Source organism: Eumetopias jubatus, unplaced genomic scaffold (assembly GCF_037043125.1).
Source record: "Eumetopias jubatus isolate StellerSeaLion01/CBP00866 unplaced genomic scaffold, mEumJub1_p1.0 scaffold_9, whole genome shotgun sequence".
Lineage (NCBI taxonomy): Eukaryota > Metazoa > Chordata > Mammalia > Carnivora > Otariidae > Eumetopias > Eumetopias jubatus.
In genome coordinates this window covers 72,966,174-72,994,172 of record NW_028274815.1, presented here as the reverse complement: position 1 = coordinate 72,994,172, position 27,999 = coordinate 72,966,174, and the positions used below count along the sequence as shown (strand labels likewise).

General features: G+C 40.1%; 1 protein-coding gene across 1 annotated transcript; it reads right to left on the bottom strand.

The window, feature by feature from the left end:
* Positions 1 to 4: 4 nt before the first annotated feature.
* On the bottom strand, positions 5 to 15,960 carry CALM2 (calmodulin 2). The gene is made up of 6 exons (XM_028103950.2): positions 15,871 to 15,960; positions 9,188 to 9,218; positions 2,267 to 2,410; positions 2,065 to 2,171; positions 1,461 to 1,596; positions 5 to 648 (listed from the first exon to the last, which is right to left on the bottom strand). The coding sequence occupies exons 1-6, from the start codon at positions 15,871 to 15,873 to the stop codon at positions 620 to 622; spliced, it is 450 nt and encodes a 149-aa protein (XP_027959751.1). The 5' UTR covers positions 15,874 to 15,960; the 3' UTR covers positions 5 to 619.
* Between the last annotated feature and the right edge of the window lie 12,039 nt (positions 15,961 to 27,999).

Below are 27,999 nucleotides of genomic sequence, written 5' to 3'. Positions count from 1 at the left end.
ACAGTTGGGTAAATTGTAATTTTTTTATTGGAAAACAAATATACAACTTGGAATGGATTTGAGGCAAATTGTGCCATAAGCAGATTTTCTTTAAGTGGCTAAACAAAGTTTAAAAAGCAAGTAACAATAAAAGAAAATGTTTCTGGTATAGGACCAGCAGTACAAAAAAATAGTGTACGAGTACCTGGATAATACACCCGTTTTGCAATAGTGCAACTTTTAAGTACATATTGTTGACTGTCCATAGTCCACGCAGAGTTACAACTCCACACTTCAACAACAACATGCTGACAGTTCCTAAAGAAAACTACTTAAAAAAAAGGCATAACCCAGATGTTCCCTCATTTGACCAACTCCATCTAAGTTTGGATGTGCAGAAGGGCTTAGATATATCCAGAGTAAGCCACATGCAACATGTTACTTGATCAATTTTCTAAAATAAGGTTTCAGGACAATGACAGTAAGATAAGGGAAGAAAACATGGAGGAATGAAGTCCTAATTACTATACATGCATATTTTTTGACAGCAGGGGGGAACCTTTTACAGATAAGTTACAAACAAAGAAAAGGCAAATAAACAATTTTGTACAAGAAATTTAACACATTCTGTACAATGTCTTCACTTTGCTGTCATCATTTGTACAAACTCTGAAAAAGAAGAAGTACACAAAAAGTTGTGTCAATGGCAAAAGACTGACAAAACCAATCACATTACTCAATCTCTGAGCAGTCTCCAATTCCCTTTTCTTTCCTCAAAAATTCACAGTACAAAGGAATGCTAGTTTAGGCTAGAGTTGTCAAGTTTTGTCAAGGCTGGAACTTCATAAACCAAAATTATTGAGGATTATTAATCAATAAACCAAATTAATGCTTTAGACAAGCTATTATAAATAGAAGCATTTTTGCTCTTTAGTATAACATGGTAATTTTGCAGTCAAATGCTCTACCACTGAGCTATACCCCCTACATGATAATTTTGAATTGAAGCATAAGCAAACAGTTTCAGACTAAAGCTAATTAGAGGAATAATACATCCAATGAAGGAAGGAAAATCACCTTACTTTCACTCTGAGGATCCTGAAATAAGTTTAAAGCTTTTCAAATTGTTCCACAATCATTATAAAAAGATTGTTTTAGCAGTCTCGAGTACAGTGCTTCTCAAACTTTAATGTGCATATGAAATTGTCCAGCAATCTTGTTAAAATGAAGAGATTCTACATATATGGAAGAATCTGACAGTAAACAGTTCTAAAAAGTTCTCAGGTGATTGTGATTTTGCCTAGTCTGTAGAAAATACTCTGAATAGGAAAAGGTTTGTAAATATCAAAACTGTTTTAGCATCTTCATTTGGCGCGGGGAGGGGGGTGGGGGGGAGGAGTCACTAATTTTGACCTATGAGATATACAACAAATACCTATAACTTAAAATCAAAGCACAGAATGAGGTACTGAAAGATTTACCTTCATAGTTTACTTGACCATCACCATCAATATCTGCTTCCCTGATCATTTCATCAACCTCTTCATCTGTTAACTTCTCTCCCAGGTTTGTCATCACATGGCGAAGCTCTGCTGCACTAATATAGCCATTACCATCCTAGAAAAAAATTTAGTAAGATATCTAAGTAAAATTAGAGACTCAGAGTTGGAATGAAAGTTTAGTAAGTTTACACTAAACTTCACATTAGGGAGAAAAATATACTTTAGAAATACATACCAACCAAAAACAATCTATAGTTGACCAATAAATTGTCATGGAGAACAAAGCAGGATATCATACATTAAAATCACTATTTCTGGGGCGCCTGGGTGGCTCAGTTAAGCGTCTGCCTTCGGCTCAGGTCATGATCCCAGGGTCCTGGGATGGAGCCCCAGGTCTGGCTCCCTGCTCAGTGGGAAGTCTGCTTCTCTCACTGCCCCTCCCCCCTGCTCATACGCTCACGCTCTCTCAAATAAAATCTTAAAGAAATAAAATAAAATCTGTTTCCTAGTTCTAAAGTCAGTGATGCCTCCTTTGCCAAGATTCATCCTCAAAATTTAACAAATCCAATCCGTGAATATCTACCTTATCAAACACACGGAATGCTTCTCTAATTTCTTCTTCACTGTCTGTGTCTTTCATTTTTCTTGCCATCATTGTCAGAAATTCCGGGAAGTCAATTGTGCCATTACCTGAAATAGTTTGTTTAATTGAAATAGTACTAAAGAATTTAAATGCCCCCCCTTTCAATTCCCCCTCCCCAGACCCCCAATTTAAAAAAACTTACCATCAGCATCTACTTCATTAATCATGTCCTGTAACTCTGCTTCTGTGGGATTTTGCCCAAGAGACCTCATTACAGTTCCCAATTCCTTTGTTGTTATAGTTCCATCACCATCCTTGTCAAATAGTGAAAAAGCTTCTTTGAATTCTGTTTTAAAAAAGAGAGACCACAATCCAAACATATAGGTTAACAACAAAAAGTAACCTCCTAAATGACATGTATTAATCAACTCTTAAAGCAAAGGTATATATGGAGGTAACACCTGAAATCAGCTTTTGATTCCTCAAGAATTAGGTGGGAAAATCTTGTGATATTTCAAACATCTTTAGCTAATCATATCAATATATACTTATATTGACCTGTCAGCAAGTTTTTTCACCTAAAATCTTACAAAAAACTCCAATATCTACAGCAGATAAAAGTCAAAATTATTCTAGGTTGAAGGAGGCAAAGAATCAAAGCCCCAAATGAGTGGCTTCTCTATTTTCTATTAAAGCTCAGAATATAAAAATAAGACTGCTGGTACCCAACATATGTTTCTATAACAACTATATGCATTATATTCAGAGTAATCCTCGAAAGTTAAAATTAAGTCTCTTTAAAACCTACTAATTTAAGGGGCACCCGGGTGGCTCAATCGGTTACAGGTCTGCCTTCAGCTCAGGTCATAACAACAGATGTTGGGCTCCCTACTCAACAGGGAGTCTGCTTCTCCCTCTCCCTCTGCTCGAGCTCTCTCTCTTGTTCACTCTCTCGCAAATAAAATCTTTAAAAAAAAACCTACTAATTTAAGAACAACAAACCCTCTAAACTTCAGAACAATATGCAATAGGCCAGTTTCCTTTTCTGAGATATAAGGAACTATCACCAAAAATCTATGATATTAACAATGCGAAGATCAAGATATGAATGGCCAGTTTTAGCTAAGTATTTTATCACTGAAGATAATTTAGACCTTTCTTTAGAAAATTATTACCTAACATCTTAAAAATCATCTTGTGAAATTATGTTCCTTTTAACTCACCACTAGATTACATGGAAAGCTGTTGAAGCAACCATCTAGAATACCTGGCTTCCCCATTTATTTCATAAACTAAAACAGATTAAATTTCGTAGTGCAAGGTCATATAAATGAACTAATAACAAAAAGGCAGTATTTTCTGGTAGGGTACTTTTTAAAAGCTATCAGACTCTCTTAGCAAGCAAATCCAAAAGCAGTTCCAAAGTTCATAGGGCTAAGTTCCCTCAACATATCTATACATTTGAAAATACATACCTGACATGTTTAAGAAAGTTTGCTTCCTCTTACATAATCCAAGGCTATTTATTCCCCCCTGCCTTTCTATCCTTGCTCCAATTTATACATCCCAGTTTCAATCCATCATAATCTCTTCTCTGGACTCAACTACTCTTCCACTGATTCGCCATTAACATATATCATGTCTCTTAGCTCAAAACGAAATTCAAACCTTCTGTTTTCTCTTACATGCCTGCCCTTATCTCTCCCCAAATCTTGGGAAGCACCATTACTCATATCCCTTTCTTCTACCAATCCACTATTAAAATTACTTCCAGCTCCAACTCATCAGTTGAAAATGCCAAATTTACCAATAACGACCTAGTTGCCCAATAAAACAAGTGTAATTAAGTACGTGAGGCCATATAGCATAGAAACTAAAAGACTTTGGAACTCAACTGCTCGGGTTAAATAATCCCAGCTCTGCTACTTACTAGTAATGTAACCTAGGCAAGTTAAATTACTAAACCTTTTCCACCTCAGCTTCCTCATTTTTGTTAAATAGAAATAACTATCTACCTAAGTTTATGAACTTCATTAATTAGTAAGCATAAAGCACTTAGAACTATATCTGGAAAGTAGTTAAGTGTCAAGAAAAAGATGATCTCATTTTCCTGCAGCATCCAAAACTACACTGAGAAACTCTAAACTTCCTTTGGGTTTCACAACAGTACCTCAGTTTCCCTACCTTACACTGCGCCAAAGGCTCCTGCTCCTATTTATCTCTCACATGTAATGTGACCAATTTTCTTATCCCCTTTCCTCTTTTTGACCATTTCATCTATGCCTACTCATAATGAAGGCTTCTTTAGTTTACTCATCTCTCTCAACACAATGCAGTAGTTCCCCACCCTTATCCACAGTTTCGCTTTCTGCCGTTTCAGTTACCCATAGTCAACTGCAGTCCGGAAAGCAGAGGATCCTTCCGGAAAGCAGAGGATCCTTCCGGCATACCATCAGGTCAATGGCAGCCTAACACTACATCATTCACCTCACTTCATCTCATCACATAGGCATTTTACCATCTCACATCATCACAAAAAGGGCGAGTACAGTGTATGATGAAAGATCACACTCATACAACTTACATTACGGTATATTGTTACAATTATTATGTTATTGTTGTTCATCTCTTACTGCACCTAATTCATAAACTGTATCACACGTATGTGTGTACAGGAAAAACCAGAGTTTGGTACTGTCAGTGATTTCCGGCATCCACTGGGGTCTTAGAATGTATCCTTCCCACCACAGGTAAGGAAGGGGCTACTGTACCTTTATTTCTGACTTCCTACAGGACATGTCCCCTGGGCTGACCCCAAGCAAGACTTAGAAAAATCAATTCTATATTCCCCAGCAACCCTAGGATTCCTAATGCAAGCAAAAGACACTTCAACTCTTTCCTTATCAAATCTGTCAACAAGTCCTTTTGAATTCTCCCATTTCAATACTGCCTAATTCTTTTTTCATCTCTACAAGCAGTATCTTGTTTCATGGCCCCGTCATCTTTTGCCTAGACTATTACGATAGCCTTCTAACTGGGTTCTTTATTTAAAATTACCCACACAACTACCCGGGTCATATTACCTTTTTAGATTACCACATTACTTTCTTCTCTTTAAAATCTATTAGCTACTTACCTTTTAGACCAGGTTATCACTGACTAGTTGGTAGTTTACTACATTCAGGATTAACATAGTTCCATTTAATTTAAAATTGTTTTCAGAGAACTCCCCTGGTATCACAAGCTTAGTAGCAAACTACTGATTGATTTTATGAAATTAGCCTATAGTAGACTAACTAGATTGACTCAATGACAAAAACAGATCAATAAACCCCACAAATAGAATGTGATGAAGACATTTCCATTTTACTCAGGGTTTGTTTTTTTTTTTAAACAAAAAAAAAAATGTAGGATGTAGAGATACTGTAGAGATGTAGAGATACTGTCTAGAAATGCATAAACTATTATTAGGGTTTGAACACATGGCATTTATCACCTAATAACTTAGGCTACAAGAAAATTAAAGCTCTTAGAAACATGATTTTGTTTACATTACATTTGCTGCTATAATACTTAGCTACAGGTATTAACAATAGCATTCTGTGCAAAGGTTTCCAATGTGTAACTAACTATAATCATTTTACTGTGTGACTTAATTATTAAGATGTATAGTAAGTTTATATGTGTGTTTTTAATTTCAAGTTTTAAAATATATTAACTTTTTTAAAAAATAGGCTCCACATCCAGCATGGGGCCCAACACAGGGCTTGAACTCAACCCTGAGAGATCAAGACCTGAGCTGAAATCAAGAGTCGGATGCTTAACCAACTGAGCTACCCAGGTGCCCCTAAAGTACATTAACTTTAAAATGCTTGCTGGAGGGGCACCTGGGTGGCTCAGTCATTAAGCGTCTGCCCAGGGTCCTGGGATCGAGCCCCGCTTTGGGCTCCCTGCTTGGCGGGAAGCCTGCTACTCTCCCTCTCCCTCTCCCACTCCCCCTGCTTGTGTTCCTTCTCTCGCTGTGTCTCTGTCAAAATACGTAAAATCTTAAAAATAAAATAAAATACTTGCTGGAGTAAGTGAAAAACAGAAAATAAGACCATATCTATGCTATAACTATCAGTTTATGGATACAAGAAAGGAACAAATGGCAAGATTTATTCCAAATTTTTATTTATATTTTTACACTAGAGCCAGAAATACCTATAAAACTCCTTGAAATAAAAATAAACTCAAAAGTACCATTTAAATTCACCTGCCCTTACAGCTCACTACCTTACTTTATAACTAGTATAATCTTTATGTATAGAAGCAGGCCATTCTAAACTGTAATTCCCAGGAATGACTTGAATCAAATGCCTGTTTACCAACTTCCATTTATTTAGAAAATTCTAACTGAATAATCTCTTAAAGGGCATGTATCAGACTTTTGTTGGCACTATGTAAACTGAGTAAGCTTACTTTCTTTCATCAAATTAAGTTTTACCCCTACACTGACCTTTAAAAAAGAAAAATTCTTGTAGGATTTTCCTATTAGTACCTGTAGTGTCAAATGCCAACTAATGACATCATGGCAGAATCATCAACAAAATTAACTAGTTAGTGATGTCACAATGAACACTTCTGGATTGCTCTTTAAGCCTAGGTAATGTAAACAATTCTAGTAACTTCATCTAAACATGCTTCTTCTGGACCAACTTATTTGCTGTTAGTAGACTTTCTAAACAAATTCTGAAGTAGTAATGATTATCATATAAAGTTAAAATAGCTTAAAAAGAACCTTAGTATATTCAATGTTGATTACGGACAGAGTTTGTAAACATTTTTTTGGTAAAGACTCTAAGATGTTACTGATTTCCAATTACAATTTATCAGGATAAAGAAAATAATTTGTTTCCACCTCAAAGGTTGACATTGAAACATAATCAAATTTAGAAGGAAGGGATTTTGGAAGGAGGGAGAATAATTCTTAGGATAGGGTAGGTAGCATTCTGGAACATTTTTTGTTGTCACACACTCCGAAAAGAAGTGTATCCATTCTTGAGTCCTTACTATGTGGGAGTCACAGGGGATACAAGAGGCAACTAAAAGGTTCCCGATCTCACAGGGTTTTACTTTAGCAGTATAAAAGCTTTGACTCCTTTAAAGGTTCACTAAAACCTGGGGTACAAAGAATGGTTTTAAAAGCCTAAGAAAATGCAGGGTAGGGAGAGAATCTAGAATAGATTTTCTCCCATCCCCACTGGAAATTTAATTATATGATGAAAGCCAACAAAAAGACTGAATTTATCTTAAAGTAAATGTTCCAGTGAACTACTAGGTAGTATTCTTTATGAAAATCCTATCAGTCTTTGAAGGCTGATCCTCTTGTATTTAAAAGACACACACTGTCTTCTTTAATAGTTGTATGTGTGTTTGGGGGATCAATATGAGCATCAACTATGTGATAGATACCTTAAATACATTTCCTACCTTAAAGTGAAAATGCCGTGCTGTGTACAGCAGGGACAACTACCTGACTGGGAATACCAAGAAATTAAAGGTAGAGAGGAAGGCCAAATGTATTAGAGAAGTTAAGAGTTTAAGGCTGGATATATGAATTAGCCTGTCACTTCCTAAGAATACATTATTTAAAAACAAAACAAAACTTTCCTAGAATAATTTACATTTCATGGATACATTTAAAATAGTATAAATGAACAAAGAAACTAGTTCCAAAGCGCTGCTTGATTACTTCAACACTCAGTACATGCAATTTATCAACCCTAGAAAGCAAATCCCGGATTTAAGTCAAATTCACACAGTAAGTAAAAATAAAACCTGCTTACATTTGGTCCTTCATGTTAATAGCTTCCTCCTTTATATAGTCCTATCAAGTACTATTTGTGATGAGTATCTGAGATTAATGATTTCTGGGTCCCCCAAATTTACGTGGAGAGGGGGGCTTACTTTAAATGGGCTATATATAGCTGAGTTCCAACTGGGCTTCTCAGTTTTCTCTAGCATTAAAAAAAAAAAAAAAGCTTTAGTGCTTTTGAACACTTCAAACTTCTTGCCTGCCAGGAAAACTATGGTAGTTAAAACTGCTTGATGCTTGTGTTAATAAAAGCCTAAAGAGGGACGCCTGGGTGGCTCAGTTGGTTAAGCAGCTGCCTTCTGCTCAGGTCATAATCCCAGGGTCCTGGGATCAAGTCCCGTTGTCAGGCTCCCTGCTCAGCGGGGAGCCTGCTTCTTCCTCTGCACTCCTCCTGCTTGTGCTCTTTCTGACAAATAAATGAAATCTTTAAAAAAAAAAAAAAAAAGCCTAAAGAGAGTAAAGAGTTTGAAAAGCATCTCAACACTACAATGAACTAAAAAAGAAAAAAAATCCTTTAGCAGGTTTCCCCAACATTTTGAAGTTAACCAGCCATCTCAAAGTGTTAGAATAAAATCAAAAGTACCGATGTTTAATGTTATAGCATAAAGACAACATGACATCAAGTTTTACATAACAATTTCACGTATTTCCATGACATACCAAAGAAAACAAAATTTAAAAAGCTCATTTCAACAGCTGTCACTACCGTTCCTTAAGACAAAATTCAACTTACTACACATTTAGAAAATAGAATTTTAACTTTTGGATCTAAGTTTTTCTCTAGAGATAATAGTTATTCCTGACTGATTCTACATGAAATTCTAAGGTTAAAATATTAGCTACTTTAAACTGGGGCAAATTCAGTGTTCCTTTCTGATTTAACATTTCCAGTTACCTATTAATTACCACCTGGCTCTTTTTTCTTGTGAAGAGTAATCTGAAGTTGCAGTGTTCAAAACTGCCCAGAATTCATGTTTTAAAGATAATCTTCAAGAAAAACAAAGACCACCACCACCAAGTTCCAAAGTACACCCCCACATAGCCTAAAAACTTGCCTTTCATTACAGTTAGCCCCATACATCTCTCACAGGCAAGCGTACCTTCTCATTTGCCAAGCAGTTTCAATTACTGTATTACATTACACCATCTGTTACTATCTACTACATAGATCATAGTCAATTCTTTCATACAGGTATCTTAGTATGAAGTTGGCTACTCAATTTATAATAAAATCCAATGGGTATCGTTTAGCAAAGTATTTCTTACCTGCAATCTGCTCTTCAGTCAGTTGGTCAGCCTATAAACAGATCAGAGATAGGTAAGTGACTTCAGAGTATGTAGAGCAGCAGTTAAACTAAAGAACCAAGTTTAAAAACTTTCAGGGTTCACCTTGTACCATAAACTACATGTAGTGTAACACTCCTTAGTATGAGCAACAAACATAGGTAGAAAATGAATACGTTTTAAGGTACAAAATGCATATTAAGTAGGTAGGTTTATCTTCAAAGCTAAGCAGTCTTGACCAAGATTAATACTTAAACCCCAAGTATTATTTCAGAATACATATGAAAGTCTCAATTTCACACAAATTGAAAAAAAAAAGCAATTTGGCATACTAAAAAATTTAAAGGAAGTTGTTATTCTTCTAAAGCAGAGGGAATCCAACAAAAACATTGTTTCCTTTCTCAAAGTTAAGACACCTAAAATTAAGCTCACCTCTTCTGATAAATAAAAACCAATACTATTATCAGAAATCTCCACTGAACCAAAATAATGTCCAAAGACTAGATTCAAAATTACTTCTATAAATGGTTAAACACATCATTTGGACATGAAAATGATTTTCCAAACCTAAAACAAACAAAAAAACCCCACAACACTAAGCAAAAATCCCATCTATTATAAAGATAAAAATCCAAGCTGTCCCGGTTGGGGCAACATGAAAGCTACCAGTTTTTACTACTCCTCAGGCAAATGCAAAGAATCCAGATTCTCAACATTTGAACTACATTATTTATTGTTAAGTCAAGCCATTCATTTTCTCTTCACTTTTGAAATCCCAATGTGCACCTAAGGTTTTTGATGTTTTTAGCATACAAAGAGAGTCACTATTTTTGCTAAAAAAAAAAAGGCCAGGCATTTGCTAAAGGCCTTTATAGATATTGTTTTATTCAGTCTTCACACTGACCCTCTAATGATATTATTATCCCTTATCTTACACATAGGGAAAGAGGTTCAGGTTGAATTTCAGGGAGGAGTACAAAATTCGTAACTAGTGGAGTCAGAATTAAACACAAAGGTGTTAGATGTATTCACTGCCTGTAAGTTTTAAATGCAGAGTACCATAATATACAATAAACACATCTGCAAAATACCAAGACTTTTTCTTCATGTGGCCTTCATCTTTGGACATTTCACCACTTACCAGTACATAAACCCATGAAGCAACTGCTTATGTGGTACTAGCACTAATCAGACCCAGCCCTCTAATATTCTTACCTATATGGAATCAAGCATTCTGTGATTAATCCATTCATTTATCAGTATGAAAGAATAAACACTGCCTGGTTTCATTCTTTTTAAAGAATACCTTAATGAAAAATAATAGCATAATATTTCTCTAGGGGACAGCATGAGAAAATTTGGGAAGGAACCCAGAAAGCGTAAGTTTCTTTCTCTGCTCAACAATTTTGATTTGACCTTGATGCAAACTCAACTTGCTTCTATTTTAGAAAAAAAAAAAAAGCAAAAGGCCTGGTAACTTAAAATTGAAGAGGCAATAATTAAGTTCCAATGCAGGAGTTAAAAAAAAAGATCAACTTTTATCCTTCCACACCCCAATCCTCCATCTGATATAAAATCAGTCATCCTGTTTTCCCTAAGGAGTAAGATTCAAAATACGGTAAATCCATTGACTTGATAATACTTTGTTAGAGGCTATAAAGGATTTACTTCCACTCTGATTCCATTTTGCAGGACTTCCATCATTTCTGAAAAACGGGCAACACGGCAGAGTGGGGAAAAAAGCAGTGTTTTGAGTCATTGCTGGACATACTAGTATCCTAGCTCTGTCACTTAAAGAGCCATGTGACCTTGGACATGTTACTCAACCGTTCATAGTCCATTTCATCCATACAATATTAATACCTACCTTACAAGGTTATTGCACAGAGCGAGAAGCTATGTAAAGGGCCAACCCAAAGAGTTCAGTGATAATTATTTTATATATATTAACTCATCAAAGAACCTGTAATGTTAAATATGAACCTGACTAGTTCAACTTCCACACAGCAAATATGCATGGCATCACCACCTCTTGCTTCAGAGAGTAGGAGGGCCACATTAAAGCCCTCAAAGAGACTGTTATTATAGGCAGGCATTTTGAAGTTTTTTGTTTTGTTTTGTTTTGTTTTAAAGATTTTATTTATTTATTTGAGAGAGAGAGAATGAGAGATAGAGAGTACGAGAGGGAAGAGGGTCAGAGGGAGAAGCAGACTCCCTGCCGAGCAGGGAGCCCGATGCGGGACTCGATCCCGGGACTCCAGGATCATGACCTGAGCCGAAGGCAGTCGCTTAACCAACTGAGCCACCCAGGCACCCCAGGCATTTTGAAGTTTATTTTCTTCCTGCTATACTTTGTCTTTTATCCTAGTCATCTGTATACCAGATCACTTCTTATGAAATACTTAAGGGGACCAAAATATACATATGCACACGTGTGCTTTTCTTGTCATATAATATGGAGATGCCTATTTTATTTTTTTAAAGATTTTATTTATTTGACAGAGAGACAGTGAGAGAGGGAACACAAGCAGAGGGAGTGGAAGAGGGAGAAGCAGGCTTCCCGCTGAACAGAGAGCCCGATGCGGGGCTCGATCCCAGGACCCAGGGATCATGACCTGAGCCGAAGGCAGACGCTTAGTGACTGAGCCACCCAGGCGCCCCATGGAGATGCCTATTTTAAACTTATCCTTTTTGGAAGTTATTAAGTTTAAAATGTATTACTGCTACATGGAAATTTCTTAATTTACCCTTCCCATTCATTTACAACTAAGCATTGCATAACATCGTCTAGTCTTTCCTAGATACAGAAAAGAAAATCACGAATAAGTATTAACCATCTTAAAAAAAAACAAACAGCAAACCTACGATTGTTCCATGTTATCTTTGATTTAAGCTGAGAAAATACATTTCCATAAACTACAAGCACGAGGTGCAGCCCAGGGACAGATGTGGCAGGTGAAAATCAGTTTAGGACTAAAGACTTAGTTAAGCTGAATGTATGGAAGGCACAGTATTGTGAAAGCTGAAGGAATGATTGCTTTGACCAGGAAGGGAAACAGTGTTGTTCTCTCAACAGGGAGGGGCAGGGGTGGATTTTGGGAAGGTGCGTTTATACTAAAGCTAAGAAGGAAGGAAGGAAGAAAAGGATGTTAGCTATAAAGCAAAACTTTAAAATTATCCAATTTTGCTTGGAAAGTCAAAATTTAATGGCCCCACACCATCTCGTCCAGCTCTCCCAACTCTAGGCAGACAGTCTTAGAAAAATTCACAAAGGAGGGGTGCCTGGGTAGCCCAGTCGGTTAAGTGATGACTCTTGATTTCAGCTCAGGTCATGATCTCAGGGTTGTGATCAAGCCCCACCTACCCGCTGGGCCTGGAGACTGCTTAAGAATCTCTCTCCCTCGCCCTCTGCCCCTCCCCCACCTCCCCAAAAATAAAATTCACAAAAGCGCTTCAAGGAACGAACTATCAAACAGAATGCTAAGTTACTCACATAGCCTTAAAAATGCTCCTCGATTTTGTTACGTTTCAAGAAACTTAAAGAAGTTTTTGTATTTACTACTAATCCAAAGTTCAAGGTTTTAAAATAAACTTTACCAGCAGCATTCAGATTAAGGCCTACAAAAACAAAAACACACCACTCCCTAGCACTCTAATTTGTAAGCCTTTTCCAACTACATGCAAATAAATTTGGTTCTTCTTTCTATGGAGAGTGCCATTTTCTTAGAACTAGAAGAATTATACTTTTGGGAAAACTCAAGCTCATTAACATGTGTGTTTATCTCAGTAAAGAATAATCCACTAGAGAGATGACTGTTCTTACCCCTTTATTTCTACAACAATTGATAGAATTCCTCCTCCTGTTCATCACTCCAGAGAAAGCTTCCGGGCATTAGTATACTCCCAAATTCCACACCAGACCTACTGAACTAGAATCTGCATTTTAAAGATTTGTAAACACTGAGAAACATTAATCTAGACTAATGTGTGACCTGAAAAGTGAATGCATTACGTACCTATCAAACACTTCCTAAACAGCATTCAAAAGTAGAAATGGATACTCCTGGACTTTATCTAGTGAATGGCAGTTTAAAAATAATCCAAAATTCTTATCTGAATAAATGTATGAATCCACAGGTTTAAAATGGAACACAAACTTCTAGCTTTCATTCATTCCTCTTCATTCCAAGTTCTATTTAGATACTACAAAGCATTAAGTAAAATTTTTTCACAATTTCAGAAGTCAGGATATTTGTTTCACCTATATTAAAAGCAGCCTTTAGATTATTTCAGAATTAACAGTTACCTTAATTCTACAGAACAGCACTTATTATATAGCATCTCTGACCAAAAGAGAAACCATTATAATGGACAAATTACTTCACAGAAATTAGGACTATCACTAAAGGCCTACTTTGATCACTGTACCTAAATCTAGAACTTTCTATGTATTTTTAATAGGGCCATAGCGAAGTTCCTCAGTGTAACACACACTGATCTACTTGCAATTTGATACAATAATGATTATTCAGACAAGCACAAAACTTCCTACCTCTTCATATCTCTTATCACCTGGGCCCCAAGTCTTCTTAAAGCAATCCCTGGCTCTTTCAATGCGCGCATAAACACTACATGTAAACCCAAGAGCTATGTGAGCAATCTTAATCCCCTTCCACACAAACTCTTACTCTTTAAACCTGATAAGAGTCCTAATTTTAAATCTCCAGGTCTTGTAACTATGAAGTTTACCTTAAGACAACGTCCATGTCCAAGTTAATTTTACGTAACAATGACTGTCAAATTGAACAAACTAACTGAAAACCCCCAACCCCCAAAGCACCAATGATGCAAACAGTAACTACAAAAGCTTATCACTGGCACAGGACCATGAAAGTGTAGATACAAACTGTATGCATCACTAAGAAAATCTATCCAAGTTCCTGACTCAAGTATCAGACTGATTAGGTAAAAACTGTACCATTCATTTTTTAAAAATTTACTGCGCAATTTAGAACCTTGATTACATGCATATAATGTACACCTTGTTTCATCTAAAAGTAAATTCAACTAGTATGGCAAATTCAGAATAAAATAATTTAAAATATCAAAATAGAACGAGTGCATCAAACTTAAGTGAACACTAGTTTTATCCAAGGTGAACTCCTCTCCCCACACCCATAGAGGCTGCAGGTTTCAGTTGGCAAGGATTCCCAACTCCTGTTTAAGATGTCACCTTGCCTTCTGGACACACCCATCGCTGTAACCACTTGGCAGACGAAAACACAAAGTAGGTATTGCAAATTACCGCCCTCATTAGTTTTTTTTTAAACAGGAAAAAAACAGGGGTTCCGGTCTCAAGTGACAGGGAAATGCTTTTTAAAATTCCCTGTTCCCTCTGTCCCCGGTATACTTTTCTATCACTACAGTACTTGACAGCCATTACTATATAAAAAAATTGAACTGTACGTTACCATGGTCTGGCATTTTCTGTACGGAAATACGACTCATTTTCAAGGGAGTTGGAGCAGGGGCAATGCTGTGATGATGGTTAACATTAGGAGTGCACGTGAGTACTTAAGAATAGGATATAGACACTGGCTCTTTTCAAATGTTACGGCAGGATAAAAGCGACTTTCACAACAGAACGTCAGTCACCCCAAAGCTTGCTTTCAATAGGTGACTAGAAAAAGCCTTTCAGACCCAAGCTGGAGCTGACGACTTTCTCAAACAAGATGCGCACTCTGAGGGTGCGCCAAAGTTCCAAAGACAAAGCCACTTAATTTTTTTTTTTTTTTTAATGTCCAGCCTGGGTGGACCCAGGGCCCCAAATGGAGTGGAAAGATCAGGATCCACCGAGCTTCCTTCTCGCCACCGGAAGGGGATGGGAAACTGCCGAAGTCGTCCTCCCCCACCCATTCCCAACCGGCCAGCCCCGCAGCTTGGCGGGCCGCCGAGACCTCCGCAGCCCTGCAGGTGCCAGCGCAGCAGCTGGAGCGCGAGCCTAGCCGAGCGGGCGGCGGCCGCGGCCCCGCCCCCCGCCCCCCCCGGCCGCTCCCCGCGCCGCGCGGGCTCGGCCCCCACAGCGCACCGCGCCTGCTCGCGCGCCCCCCGCCACCCCCCCCGCACCCGGCACGCGGGGGATGCGGGCTAACGGCGGCACTGGCGCTCGCCCCGGGCCTCGCGCTCCCTCCCGCCCCCTCGGCGCATGGCGGCCGCAAGCGGACAAAGGCGCTTCCTGGCGCCAGCACTAATCGTCCGTTGGGCTTTTGAATCCGGCCCCGGGACTGACCTTTCGAGATGCCCGACCCATGGCTTTTGCCCTCCCGCTCTCCCCCGCCCTTCCACTCTCTCGTCTCCACCATGTGCTGGGCTGCCCCCCACCCCGGACCCATCAACCTCACCCAGCCAAGCCCCTGAGGAGCTTCAGCGCCTCGTAGGCAATGCTCCGGCTCCCGAAACATTGGGGAACTCCTCCCTGAGGAGAATGAGGATGGGGGAGCACCTGCGACGCAACCGCCGCGGTGCCCCCAGTCTCTTTCGCACCATCCCTCTGGCGAAGACCACTCCTAAAGGATGTGGGGGAGCAGCGTTCCCTTTCTTTAACAAATTTGCTTCAGCCTCGTCCCCCCTCAGGCCAAGCGCCGGCAGCTTAGCGACGCACTCACCATGCTGCAAGTGCTACCGGTTTCCAAGAAGCGACCACACAACCACTCAGCTCGCTCGCCCCACTCGGACTAATTCTCCTCCTCCGCCCCCAGCGCCTCATAAACACCTCCCTCCGCCAGATCCCTCCGCCGCACGCCAGATAACGGAACATCGCAAACGAGTCCCGGCCAACCCCCTCCTCTCTAACTCTTCTCGGGACTCCTTTATCCACTGTTATTTACTCGACGGGGCAAGAGATAAAGGAAAGTAGGCGAACGAATGACGTAAGTGGGTTTCACTCCCCAGCGAGCCCGTTTAAAGGCCCGGGAGTCGCGCCTGAGGGGGCGCTACTTTGCGGCGCGGAGGAGAATCACTGTGGCGACTCGCACCCGATGATCGTTGAACCGGCCTCTGATTGGCTGGTTCGTACCTGCAATGCGTCACTCGGGCTCGCAGCCGCCGCCGGGACGCGGTGCGGCTTCTGCCGTTGCTGCTGTGGCCGCGCTGTCCTGGCAACTGCGCCAGGCGGCGGAGTCTCTTCCTTTGCGCTTGGCTGGAGAATCTTCCTCCTCCACCCATCCTTCCCTCCCACACTCATACACTTTCCCGCCCCTTGTGCGGGGGTAGGCGAAAACACCTTAGGCAGATAGATTGACGCCAGAAGACCCCGCGCTCAGCCTGTCGGCCTTCTGGAGGCCACACATTTTCCATTTTACTCCGTCACAAAACCAATAAAAATCTAGGTAAGGATAAATGCAGTTGCTTAGCTGAGAGACGAATCCGAAAGGGCCTTCCGTTTATACTTGCCATTCTCGTTTCTTACCAGGGGTAGTTTCCCAGAAAAGTCACCCAGAAACCACGGTAATCCGAAATTCAGTGGAATTAGTCACCCCCAGCAGCGTTTTGATATTGTGGAATAACAGGGTCCTGGTTTGGAGTCAGACCTGTGTTGGTTGGTGCACTTTCTTAGATGTGTGACCTTGGATGAGTCATTTCATCTTTAGCCTCGTTTATAAAATGGAGTAATGGGGCGCCTGGGTGGCTCAGTCGTTAAGCGTCTGCCTTCGGCTCAGGTCATGATTCGAGAGTCCTGGGATCGAGCCCCGCATCGGACTCCCTGCTCCACGGGAGGCCTGAACCTCTCCCATTTTCCCTGCTTGTGTTCCCTCTCTTGCTGTGCCTCTCTCTGTCAAAAAAATAAAATCTTTAAAAAATAAATAAATAAAATAAAATGGAGTAATAATACTTCCCTGAAAAGGTTATTGTAAGGGTTAGAATAATATAAAGATTAGAGTTAATGTAAAATGTTAAAGTATCTGGCACAAGGTAAGCACCCAACAAGTGGTCGCTGTAATATACCTTCCCCTCAGAACAAATTTGCCCTTTTGGATCTCTAACCTCTCAGATTTAAGTGGCCTTTTTAAAAAACATGTTTAAGAGTTGGCTCCTTGGAACTGGAACCCTTGTGCATTGTTGGCGGGAATGTAAAATGGTACCGCCACTGTGGAAAACAGTATAGCAGTTCCTTTAAAAATTAAAAGAGAATTACCATATGATCCAATAATTCCACTTCTAGGTATGTACCCAGAAGAACTGAAAGCAAGATCTTAATAATGGTATGCCCATATTCAAGGCAGCATTATTCGCTATAGCTAAAACTTGGAAGCAACCCAAGTGTTCATCAGTAAATAAATGGATGAGCAAAATGTGACATGTAAGTACATCAGAATATTATTCAGCCTCAAAAAGGAAATACTACAACATGCTGCAACATGGATGAACCTTGAGGACATCATGTTGTAAGTGAAATAAGCTAGTCACAAAAAGATACTGTATGATTCCATTTATATGAAGTACTTAGAGTAGTCAAAATCAGAGACAGATAGTAGTTTACCAGGGGCTTACCAGTAGATTGTTAGATAGTGGTTACCAGGGCCTGGGACAGGGGGAATGGGAAGTTACTGTTTAGTGGGTATGGAGTTTCAGAGCTACAAATGAAAAGAGTTATGAGATGATGATGTTTGCACAACATTATGAATGTATTTAATACCACTGAACTGTACACTTAAAAATGATTAAGATGGTCAATTTTATGTGTATTTTATCACACACACACATTTTTTTAATTAGCTCATTGGTCCCACCCCAAAAAGCAAGGGTACGCAGATTGTGAACACCTCCTGTGTGAATTTGATTTGACTACAATGTAATTGTTACCCAGAGCCGGGGGGTTACAAGGCACGGAGGTTCCCAAAAGGATTTCTAAAAAAGATAACTCCTAAACTGAGTCTGATATGATAAATGGCCTAGGCAGCAAGCAACAGGCAAGGAGGAAGACAGAAGCAAGTTCTAGATGAAAGAAAGAACAGAGCAGAGGCCCAGAGACATGCGATTGCATGTCATGATGGAGGAGCTGCCAGGAGAGAGTTGCTGGGAAGTTAGAAAGGAACTAGGGTTATATGCTCAAACTGCAGTTCCTCAAGAAGGTTGTTGGTAGAGCTGTTGTCCAGAATCATCTTAGGCCACAGTAAGCCTAAATTTCCCAGTAAAAAGCATAGGAGTGTGGACCCTTGAAACCTAAGTGAGCAGCATTTTTAGCAGGCCAAGGTGAAATCTTGCCTACTTGGTTGCCCAGCAAGACCAAGATGTTCTGTAACTGCTATCTGCACATACTTGGAAAGCTTCAGTGGAATTTAACCTCTTTTAGCCTATTTAGACATTTCTTCATACCATCGAAAGTATTTCCTAGGCCAGGGACGGATCCTCTTTCTTTCAGTCATGCAAATCAGACATAAAGTAAGTGCTCTTTTGGGCGCCTGGGTGGCTCAGTTGGTTAAGCGACTGCCTTCGGCTCAGGTCATGATCCTGAAGTCCCTGGATCGAGTCCCGCATCGGGCTCCCTGCTCAGCAGGGAGTCTGGTTCTCCCTCTGACCCTCCCCCCTCTCATGTGCTCTCTCTCTCAAATAAATAAATAAAATCTTTCAAAAAAAATAATAAAGTGGTCTTTCAATTAGTGTTGGCAACACTGTGACCTTCCTTTCAAGTGAATGACTCTTCAATGAAAACTCAGGACCCCTGTGCTTCTATTGTCCTTGCTAATGTAGTGATGTAATGAGGTGGGATCGGAGGAGGTAATTAGCTTTATCCCACAAATGAAATACCATAGACAATGTTACTTAAAAGTGGGTACCTCTGCTTCGGAATCTGAGCTGGAGACAAGAGCCCTAAGGCCACAGTTCCACTAGTTTGTGTTCTGGTAGCTCCCAACTCTTTCCAGGGTATTCCTCAGAAATTTGTCTCTGACTCCTCCTCATATGGAAGAGCCATCAACAATCTTTTCTCTCAGTCACTAAAAATATTCTCTCTTCACACAGTACCCCATAAGTATGCATGATTTTACATATGAAAGTTTTAATGATAGGAAATTGAATGACAAAATGAATGAATAATCACCTCTTCTAGAAAATGAATTTTTAAGAGGATTGATGTGTAATGTATAACAAGCACAAGCTTAAGTCTAACATACAGGTGCATGCTTAGCATTGTATGTATTGAATCGATAAGCTTTTAAACAAATACTTGATAATGAAATATACCTGTTATAGAGACTACAGGAAAGTTCTTGGTTTCTTAGGCTCAATTTCAGTAAGGCCTCTCTTGCTGAAACTTCCTTGCTGACCTCTCCAAGAACGAAAATGAGAAAAAAGTCAAGACTTACATTTAAAGCCATTGTGGTTTATGTGTATTTGAGACTGTTCCAAGTCAATTTATTTATAGAGCATTTGTCTTCCACAAGATGACATACAGTGCAGCCTGACTTTGGCAATTGCCAACTGAGAAGCAGTGTTGATGACAGCCACCACACCTTGGCCTAGGAGGTGGTTGGTTGTCTTTCTGTGCCCCCTTCCTGACTGGTGAGACCTCACAGCTTTCTACCTTTGTCCATCTTGGGAAAATGAGAATGCACTTCCTCTCCAGGCCCCAGTTCCTCAATTTGCAGAACACAGATAACACAAGCCCTGGCCTTTGATACTTCCTTCCATAGCTTCTCTCCTCCAGCCAACTGTGCTAACCAGCAAGGGCAGAGGATGATCAGACCAGCATTCTTGATTGTAGGGCCTGTGTGATTCTTGACAGGTGAAAGAATTAAGCCCTAAATACCTTAAGGCATCGGTAGTATGCATCAGCTTCTCTCCCTTGCATCTAGAATGGCACTTGTTGTGTCAATTTTGAGAGAATTGAGAAAATAGTACTCAAATCATTTTCTTGTTCTGTGGATTGGATAAGGAGCCCTGGTTGAGAAAGTGAAGCTATCCTTTTCCAGGATTATGGGGCAAAACAGAGCTGGGACAGGAATTCATGAGAATGTCTTGCCCATAGCATTCTCAGTTCAATAAGGGATGAAGAGAGTATGGAAAGAACATCTGTCATGGGTTTATGCTCATATACACACAGGAAAAATTGAGGGTTATTAGCTTTGATATTGACACTCTGCCTTTTATTCATGTACTCATTCAAAAATTCGAGATGTCATTTTAGGATGACCATCCAGGTTTGCCTAAAACGGAAGGGTTTGCTGGGACCCAGGACTTTCAGTGCTAAAAACAGACAGTCCCAGGCAAACCAGGATGATTGGGCACCCTAGAAACTGTGACCACTCAATCAATAAATACCAGTAGCCTATTATTTGCTGAATGTGCAATGATAAGAATGAGCATAGGAGACCATGGAAACATGTAGGAGGACAACCTAATGCACAAAGGGAGGACTTCCTAGAGAATGTGATCCATAGAAATTTGAGTAGAAATGGAGAAAAAGGAAAAGATGTTTGAGGCAGAGAGAAGAAGCACAGAGGAATGGAGACATCATCATTGCCACCTCCATCATTGATATCATTATTAGCACATTCACAGCCACTGGTGATTGGGTGCTCATGGTGGACCAGGCACTGTGCTGATCAACTTTACATGCATTGTCCATTTGTTGACCATTCCATTCCTCTTGAAACACTCTTCTCACTTGGCTTTGGAAACAACCCCTTGCTAGTACTTCTCCTACCACTCTGGCAGTTTCTTTCAAGCTCCTTGACTACTTCACCTGTTGCTTAAAAGATGGTGTGCCTCCAGGTTTAAGCCATGGCTCTCTTCCTTGTGACTTTTGACACTTGCCCTGGGCAAACTCCCCACTCCCAGAGCATTGGCTCTGTGCCAATGACCTCTAACTATGGCCAGAGTCTTTCCTAAACTCCTGATCAGTATTTCCAGTCACTCAGGCCAGCCCTTACATGACATGGGCTCAGTCAAGAGTACAAACTGAGGCTTATATTGCCTATGTTATAAATGTTAAAGTTGTGCATCAAGCTAACAAACAAATATATTCTATTCTCCTACCTTGACAGATAAACTTTCATAACAACCTGGTTGGCCATGGCCAATTTTAGTACCTTGGATTTATATACCAAACTGTGGAAGTATAAGGAAGCCATCCTTTAACCCACAGCCCACCATTTCTCTTCTCATCCCCAGCTCCATCCACACTGTGAGAGGTCTTGCATTCACTTGTATGGACACTCTAGTCCTGAGCAGGCTCCCATCAATGGCCCCACAAATGGCTGATTCTTGTCCATCCCTCAGGGCCTCGAGACATGCACCTTAGAGACACAGTTTGCTCTCTGGAAACACAGTTGCTCTCTGGACCTGAGGAAAAAGCCTACACAGGCCCTGGAAGCAGCCTCAGTGCTATGTGACCAAGGAATCCCGTGATCCTAGGAACGAAGAGTAGTCTTAGGGGTGGGGGAATGTGGGCTCTAGGTAGGATGTCCCCTTGGCCCTTTGCGTAGAGGTGCATCTGGAGGAGGGTCATAACCAGGCTCTCTACAGTGAGCCTAAGCCAGGGCCCTCTCTGGCGGTCCTGAAAATGCCTGCTGCCCACTCCTCGTGGATGTCCTCAGGCCTTAAAACCACATCCAAACTGAAGCTATCATATTTTCACCCTAACTTGCTCTCCTCTATTCTGGCTTCATTAAAAAGCACCTCCCTCCACCCTATCACCTAAGCCACGCTGAACAACTTGCAGATATCCGCATGCACGATACTGTTTTCCCAGTCCTCATCTTTCCTCGTGCTGCTCCCTCTGCCTAGAACATTCTTTCTCCCTTTCCCACTGCCTCCTGCACATCCCCTCATTCTTGGCCCAAGTATCATATCCCCTGTGATGTCTTCCTAATCCACTAACCCTCTCCCGTTGACTCATAGAGAAGTAATCACTCTCTCTCCAAATAACCTTATAACACCTTATGGTACTATGTCCTTATAGGTTGGTGGTGCCAACTAGACTAGTCCCGTGAGGGACTGTAATTATATTTGCACCCTCACCACCTTGCTTGGTGCTAGGACACAGCTGATGCCCAGTAAATTTTTTTTCACTTTGTCAAATGAATAGACAGATGAATGGACAAAGATATTCCCGTTTTGCAAATGCCCTCTTCACATGGCTTTTAAAAAACAGATTATTACAAAGTGTAAGTTGTCTTATAAATGATAAAAACAAAGAAAGTAGTCAGCAGGACAATTCTCAACTTCTAATGTAAATTATTATTTAAAGTCAATTTGAAAATACTGAACACATATTAAATCAAATGTAATTTTCATCTTCCTTGGAATTTTTTATGTCATTGTATAATAATTATGCAATTTTTGAATTATATTTTTTCTCATCTTATTTAGAGAATTTATGGTTCAGACTGCATTAGCTTAATGAAATAAGAATTAAAGCAATTAACCACCACATAATTAAGTTTTAAAAATTGTGCTTTCAACTGTGAATGGTTTCACAGAAAAGAGGTGATTTATGTCACAGTATTGTACTGACAGCATGGGGGCCTACACAGAGGTGTGAATTACCTGCGACCTCAAATTTTAACCTCAAATCTGTACCTCAAATTTTAATTTCATTTTTTTCATACTAGCTTGGTTTGTGATTATCCTTTGGTTTAAAAAATCAGGATTCCCATTCTCAAGACTCTAAAGTTGGCACTATTGGGGTCCTCTCTTCCGATTCCCCATCTAACCATCTAGCCAATATTTCTAGGTTCTGCTCATGGACCTTGTAATAAATCATTGTCTACTTTGAAAAAAGATTTCAAAATGTTCTAAACTTAACTACCTACTTGCCTTTTTTCTTCATTTTCATATTTCAGTTTTCTTTATAGTATGCTCTGAATCATACTATCTACTATATGTTCCATGAAACTCTTGATAATAATTTCATTTTGGAAGCCCATCCACCATTTTGCTCTCTGTGTGAGATTCACCGACCTCTCTTCTGTAGAGAAACCAAGAACCAGGGGCCAGTCTGTAAAGAAGGTATACAGCTTGATGTGGCTATGGGAGCAGATGCACCCTACTAGAACTTGATTAGAAAGCTATGAATCCAGTATCTGGGTTTGCTAAATTCCTCATGTTATTTGTTTTATTTTTGATGCCCTGAAATCATATTAATAAAAGAAAGTATACTTGCTGGGAATTATCACCCCTTGTGACTTTCCAGGGTCTTTCCTGGAAGGTGGGAGGTCAGTTTCCCCTCTGCATGAGAAAACGGGAGTTGCATTAGGGAAAACATTGTTTATTTTAGTGCCACATTATCACTTTCGTTGGTTCCAAAGTGAAAAGAGTCACAGCCCCTGCCACTCGGGGGGGGGGGGGGGGCGGTGGCAGAGACATAGATGTGCTGCTATTACAATAACAGGATTGATTAGGAATGAAAGAGCTGCTTTTTTCCTAGATGTAAGCTTTTTTTTAAACTGCCAAATATTTCCTCAGAAATTTAGTTCTCAATTTATTTTGAAAAATTTCAAAAGTACAGAAAAGTTGAAAGAATGGTACAATAAACCATTCAAATGCTATCCACTTCGATTAACTACCACAATGGCTAGCATTTGCCACATTTGCTTTCTCTTTCTCTGTCTCTCTCTACATATACACACACACACACACACACACACACACACACCCCAATCTACAAATTATTTTTGGATGAAACATTTGAAAGGAAGTTGCTGGCATCGTACTTCCGCCCTGAATTTCAGCATATTTCTCCTACGAATAAGGATATTCTCCAACAAAACCACAACACTGGTACCACACTTTTAAAAAATTCTATAAATATTATCTTTGATCCGATCTATAGTTCAATTTCCCTAATTGTCTCCAAAATTATTTTATAGCTGTTTTATTTTTTCTAACTAGGATCTGACAGGGGTTGCACTTTGCAAGGTTACATCTTTTTAGACTTCTAATTTTACTTTAGATAGTTTCCCTACCTTTGTTGTTCACGACATTGATATTTTGAAGGATCCAGAACAGTTTTCTCTTACAGTGTCACATTCTAGATTTGTCTGATTGCTTTCTCATAGTATTATTTAACAGTCTGCTCTATCCCCTTATTTCCTATGAACTAGAATTTAGGACTAAAGACTTGACGAGATTCTGGTAGAAGACTTTTGGCAAAAATACTTCATAGGCAATATTGTGTATTTTATACCATATCATTTCTTTTTTTTTTAAGATTTTATTTATTTATTTGACAGAAAGAGACACAGCAAGAGAGGGAACACAAGCAGGGGGGGTGGGAGAGGGAGAAGCAGGCTTCCTGCTGAGCAGGGAGCCCGATGCAGGACTCCATCCCAGGACCCTGGGATCCTGACCTGAGCCAAAGGCAGACGCTCAACGACTGAGCCACCCAGGCGCCCCTATACCATATCATTTCAAGAGCACATAAGAGCCATTGTTTCATTCTTAGTGATAATAAATTTGATCACTTCGTTAAGATGGCATCTACCAGACCTCACCATTGTAAGGGTATGTTTTCCACGTTTAATCGGTAAGGAACCTGTGGGGTGATACTCTGCTCGGTAAGGAACCTGTGGGGTGATACTCTGCCAGCATGTAAATATCCTTTCTCTAGCAGCTCTTCACCTAGTGATTTTATCATGCATCAATGATCATTGTCTGATAATAGTTGTGTTTTTTTTTTAAGATTTATTTATTTATTTGACAGAGAGAGAGAGTGCACACAGGCAGAGGGAGAGGGAGAAGCAGGCTCCCCGCCGAGCAGGGAGCCCGATGTGGGGCTCGATCCCAGGACTCTGGGATCACGATCTGAGCCAAAGGCAGCCGCTTAACTGACTCAGCCACCCAGGCGCCCCATTGTCTGATAATATAGTTACACCGAGGGTTGCAAATGGTTTTTCTAATTCTATGATCCCTTCTATATGTATTAGCTGGCATTCTTTTTGCAAAGAAGTTTTCTTTCCCTCTTCTCTCCTTTTCTGAGCATTACTGTTAATTGTGTGTTTTTCTAATTCAGTGTATTATAATAAATTACATTTATTTTAGGTTTGGGTACTCACATTGTCCCAAATTTAGCCAATATTGGCTGTTTAGGCCAGTTCTTAGGTTCCTCTGGCCTATCTCCAACAGTTTTTGAGTAGTTTGTTGCTTTCTGACATAAAATATTCCAGGCTCACCTTCTACTCTCTCTGCCTGGATCTAGAATCAGCCATTTTGTTCCAGGATCCTCAAAGAAGTTCAATGCGTCTCATTCCAAACTTGTAAAAAGTCATCATTCTGTATTTGCTGCACTCAGCCTATCCGTAAACGCTTCAATGGCTTTCCCTCGATCCTCAGAAGTTTTTCTTCTCAGTGCAGCTTTTATTCTGGACCCGTGCTCTCAGTGCTGGGTTCTTTGTGTTTTCTCTGTGTAGCTCTTAGCATCTCCTTCAGTCCTTTCCAGAGGTGTCATACTTGTGTCATATTTCCAAAGGTGTAAAATGTGAGTACTGGGTCAGACTGGAAAATGGATAATATCACAAAGCTTGTTTGGAAGCTGCAAGTGAAAGGCCTAAATAGGCATGGCCAGGACAAGAGAAAAGCAAGACCTTCAGCCAGCAGGAGACAGCTGCAACTGCCCTCGGCCAAGAGGCCACAGCTTCCTGCAGTAGCCTCTCTGATCCTCACACCTGCTTACTTCCCCAAAGGCAGAGAGGGCTTGGGGCAGAACAGGAGCTTTGCTTTAATCTCAGAGTTCAATATTTGGGGTAGAGTGACCCCAAGGTCAGGAGAGACAAAGGGAGATAGCTATTACTCTAGGTCCCCAAAAACCTTCCCAATATTATATGAACCCACAGGACTGTCATTTTGACTACTTGTCTAGGAAACTCCCATGTTAACTTATCTCTTGTGTTCATGTTCAAGTTTCTTTATTTGAATATATTCTGTCTGGACTTACTATATCTTTTAGTAATAAGCAAAATTGGAAATTTTACTTACCAGTGATTTCTAGTTATCTTTATCATATTAAAACTCTTAGACCAGAGGTCTCCTTCAGCTGTATCCTTCTGTATCTGGTGGTGTTATCTCCCACAAGCCCTGCATTATCCTTCCCCCACTGCAGCCAGTGTCTCTTGGTCTATACCTTCTCCTGTCTCGCGGTCATTTGACATCATATAGAGGACACATCACTGCACAGGGACTCAGAGGTAGGGATTTGTATCCAAGTCACCATCAACTGCTCTGTGATCTTGGGTTAATTTTCATAACCTCTCTGGACCTCAGATTGCTATCAGTCACATGATCTCTTGATTTTGAGGTCCCTTTTAGTAAAGGTTGAAGGGGAGAAACATCCTTAGAATCTTTTTGCTCAAATTATAGATTGTTTTGAGTGGGAAGGGATTTCACAGGTCATTTAATATAACTGTCTAATAAGGAAATTTAGTCCCTAAACACGAGGGAATTGCCCAAGGTCCTGTACGTAGTTGAAGGAAGAGCCAGGTCTAGAACCCAGTTTCCCTGACTACCAAACTAGTCCCTTCTATACTATACACGACTGACTCCCACCGCCACCCTCTTTAAAATTCTGCTAACTCTCTAACCCAGCCATAGTAACTCCAGTAACCCCCATCTCCCACCCTTCTCACCTCTTTGTATGTGTTTTTATCACTTCTGATTATAGTAGTAGTAACTAACAGTTTTCAAATACTAAATTCTAATTTCTGTGCTAGCCATTTTACATTCCGTATCACATTTAATCCTCATGGCAAACTTATAGAGTCAGTTCTACAATCATCCAAGTTTACAGATGGAATAGCTGAGGCTTAAAGGATTTACATTATTTGCCCAGTCACGCAGCTAGTAGCTCTCAGAATTAGATCTCTAACTCATCTCTATCTGACTTCCACACCTATCCACAGCACTTATCTGCCTGTGAATACAGTTTACAGTCACTCACCCATTCATTGCTTACTAAGTACCTACTAGTACCCAGCACCGTTCTAGGTACTATGTGAAATAAAAAGAAACGGAAGTCCCTGTTCAAACTGGAGATGCAAAATCTATCAATATGAAGAAACAACTAGAATGCAATTCAAGGCAACATGTATGATACAGGAATTCCAAGTCACTCTTTTTTATGTCAATAAACTAAAAACTTTCTGAAGGCAGAGTTCAATCCATGGTTTCTAGAATACAGTGGCCTCCAGATGGATAGTGGAAATAATCTCTTGTCAGATAAAAAAAAATAGTGGTTGGAGTTGAGAAAGTAGGTTTATGCTGAGAGTCAAATTAAAGTCATAAATTTATGTCAAATTTGCAGGTCCCACAGCCACAGGAAAAGTTGAGTATCTACTATATATGCTAGGTGCAATTATGGACACCGGAAAGACTCAAAGACAAGGGGGACAACTCGGATGTTCAGACCAATCAGAGGTAAGGCTGGACTGGGGTCCATACAGTGCCTTATTGCTGGTGTGATCAGAAGGGGCTGGGCTTTAGGATTATTTGAAGCATCTTGGGAAACGAGAATTATCTTCCGATGGGAGGTGGAAAATGACAAACTTGGATGTTGGGGTAGTTTAAAAAGAGGAGAGGAAGTTTGGGGTTTAAGAAGGAACTTAGAAAGTAGACCAGCAGTCTTCCAGCCTTCTCACCACCCTCCACATCAAGGGGCAGGCTCCCTCAAGGTGGGAATTTGACTTGCTTTTATTGTACTGCTTTTTCTAGACTGACTCATTCTTGAGGTTGCTACACCTTTCCGAGTGAATAGTTTAACGATATTATCTTTGCTAGTCTTCAGAATTATTGAGTTGACTTCA

Bases quoted from the DNA above. Each gene is read 5' to 3' on its own strand.
- CALM2 (XM_028103950.2), bottom strand. The intron at 2,411-9,187 runs GTAAGAAATACT...TTTTTAAAACAG, and splicing joins GACTGAAGAGCAGATTGCAG to AATTCAAAGAAGCTTTTTCA. The intron at 1,597-2,064 runs GTAGATATTCAC...ATTTTTTTCTAG, and splicing joins CATTCCGTGTGTTTGATAAG to GATGGTAATGGCTATATTAG.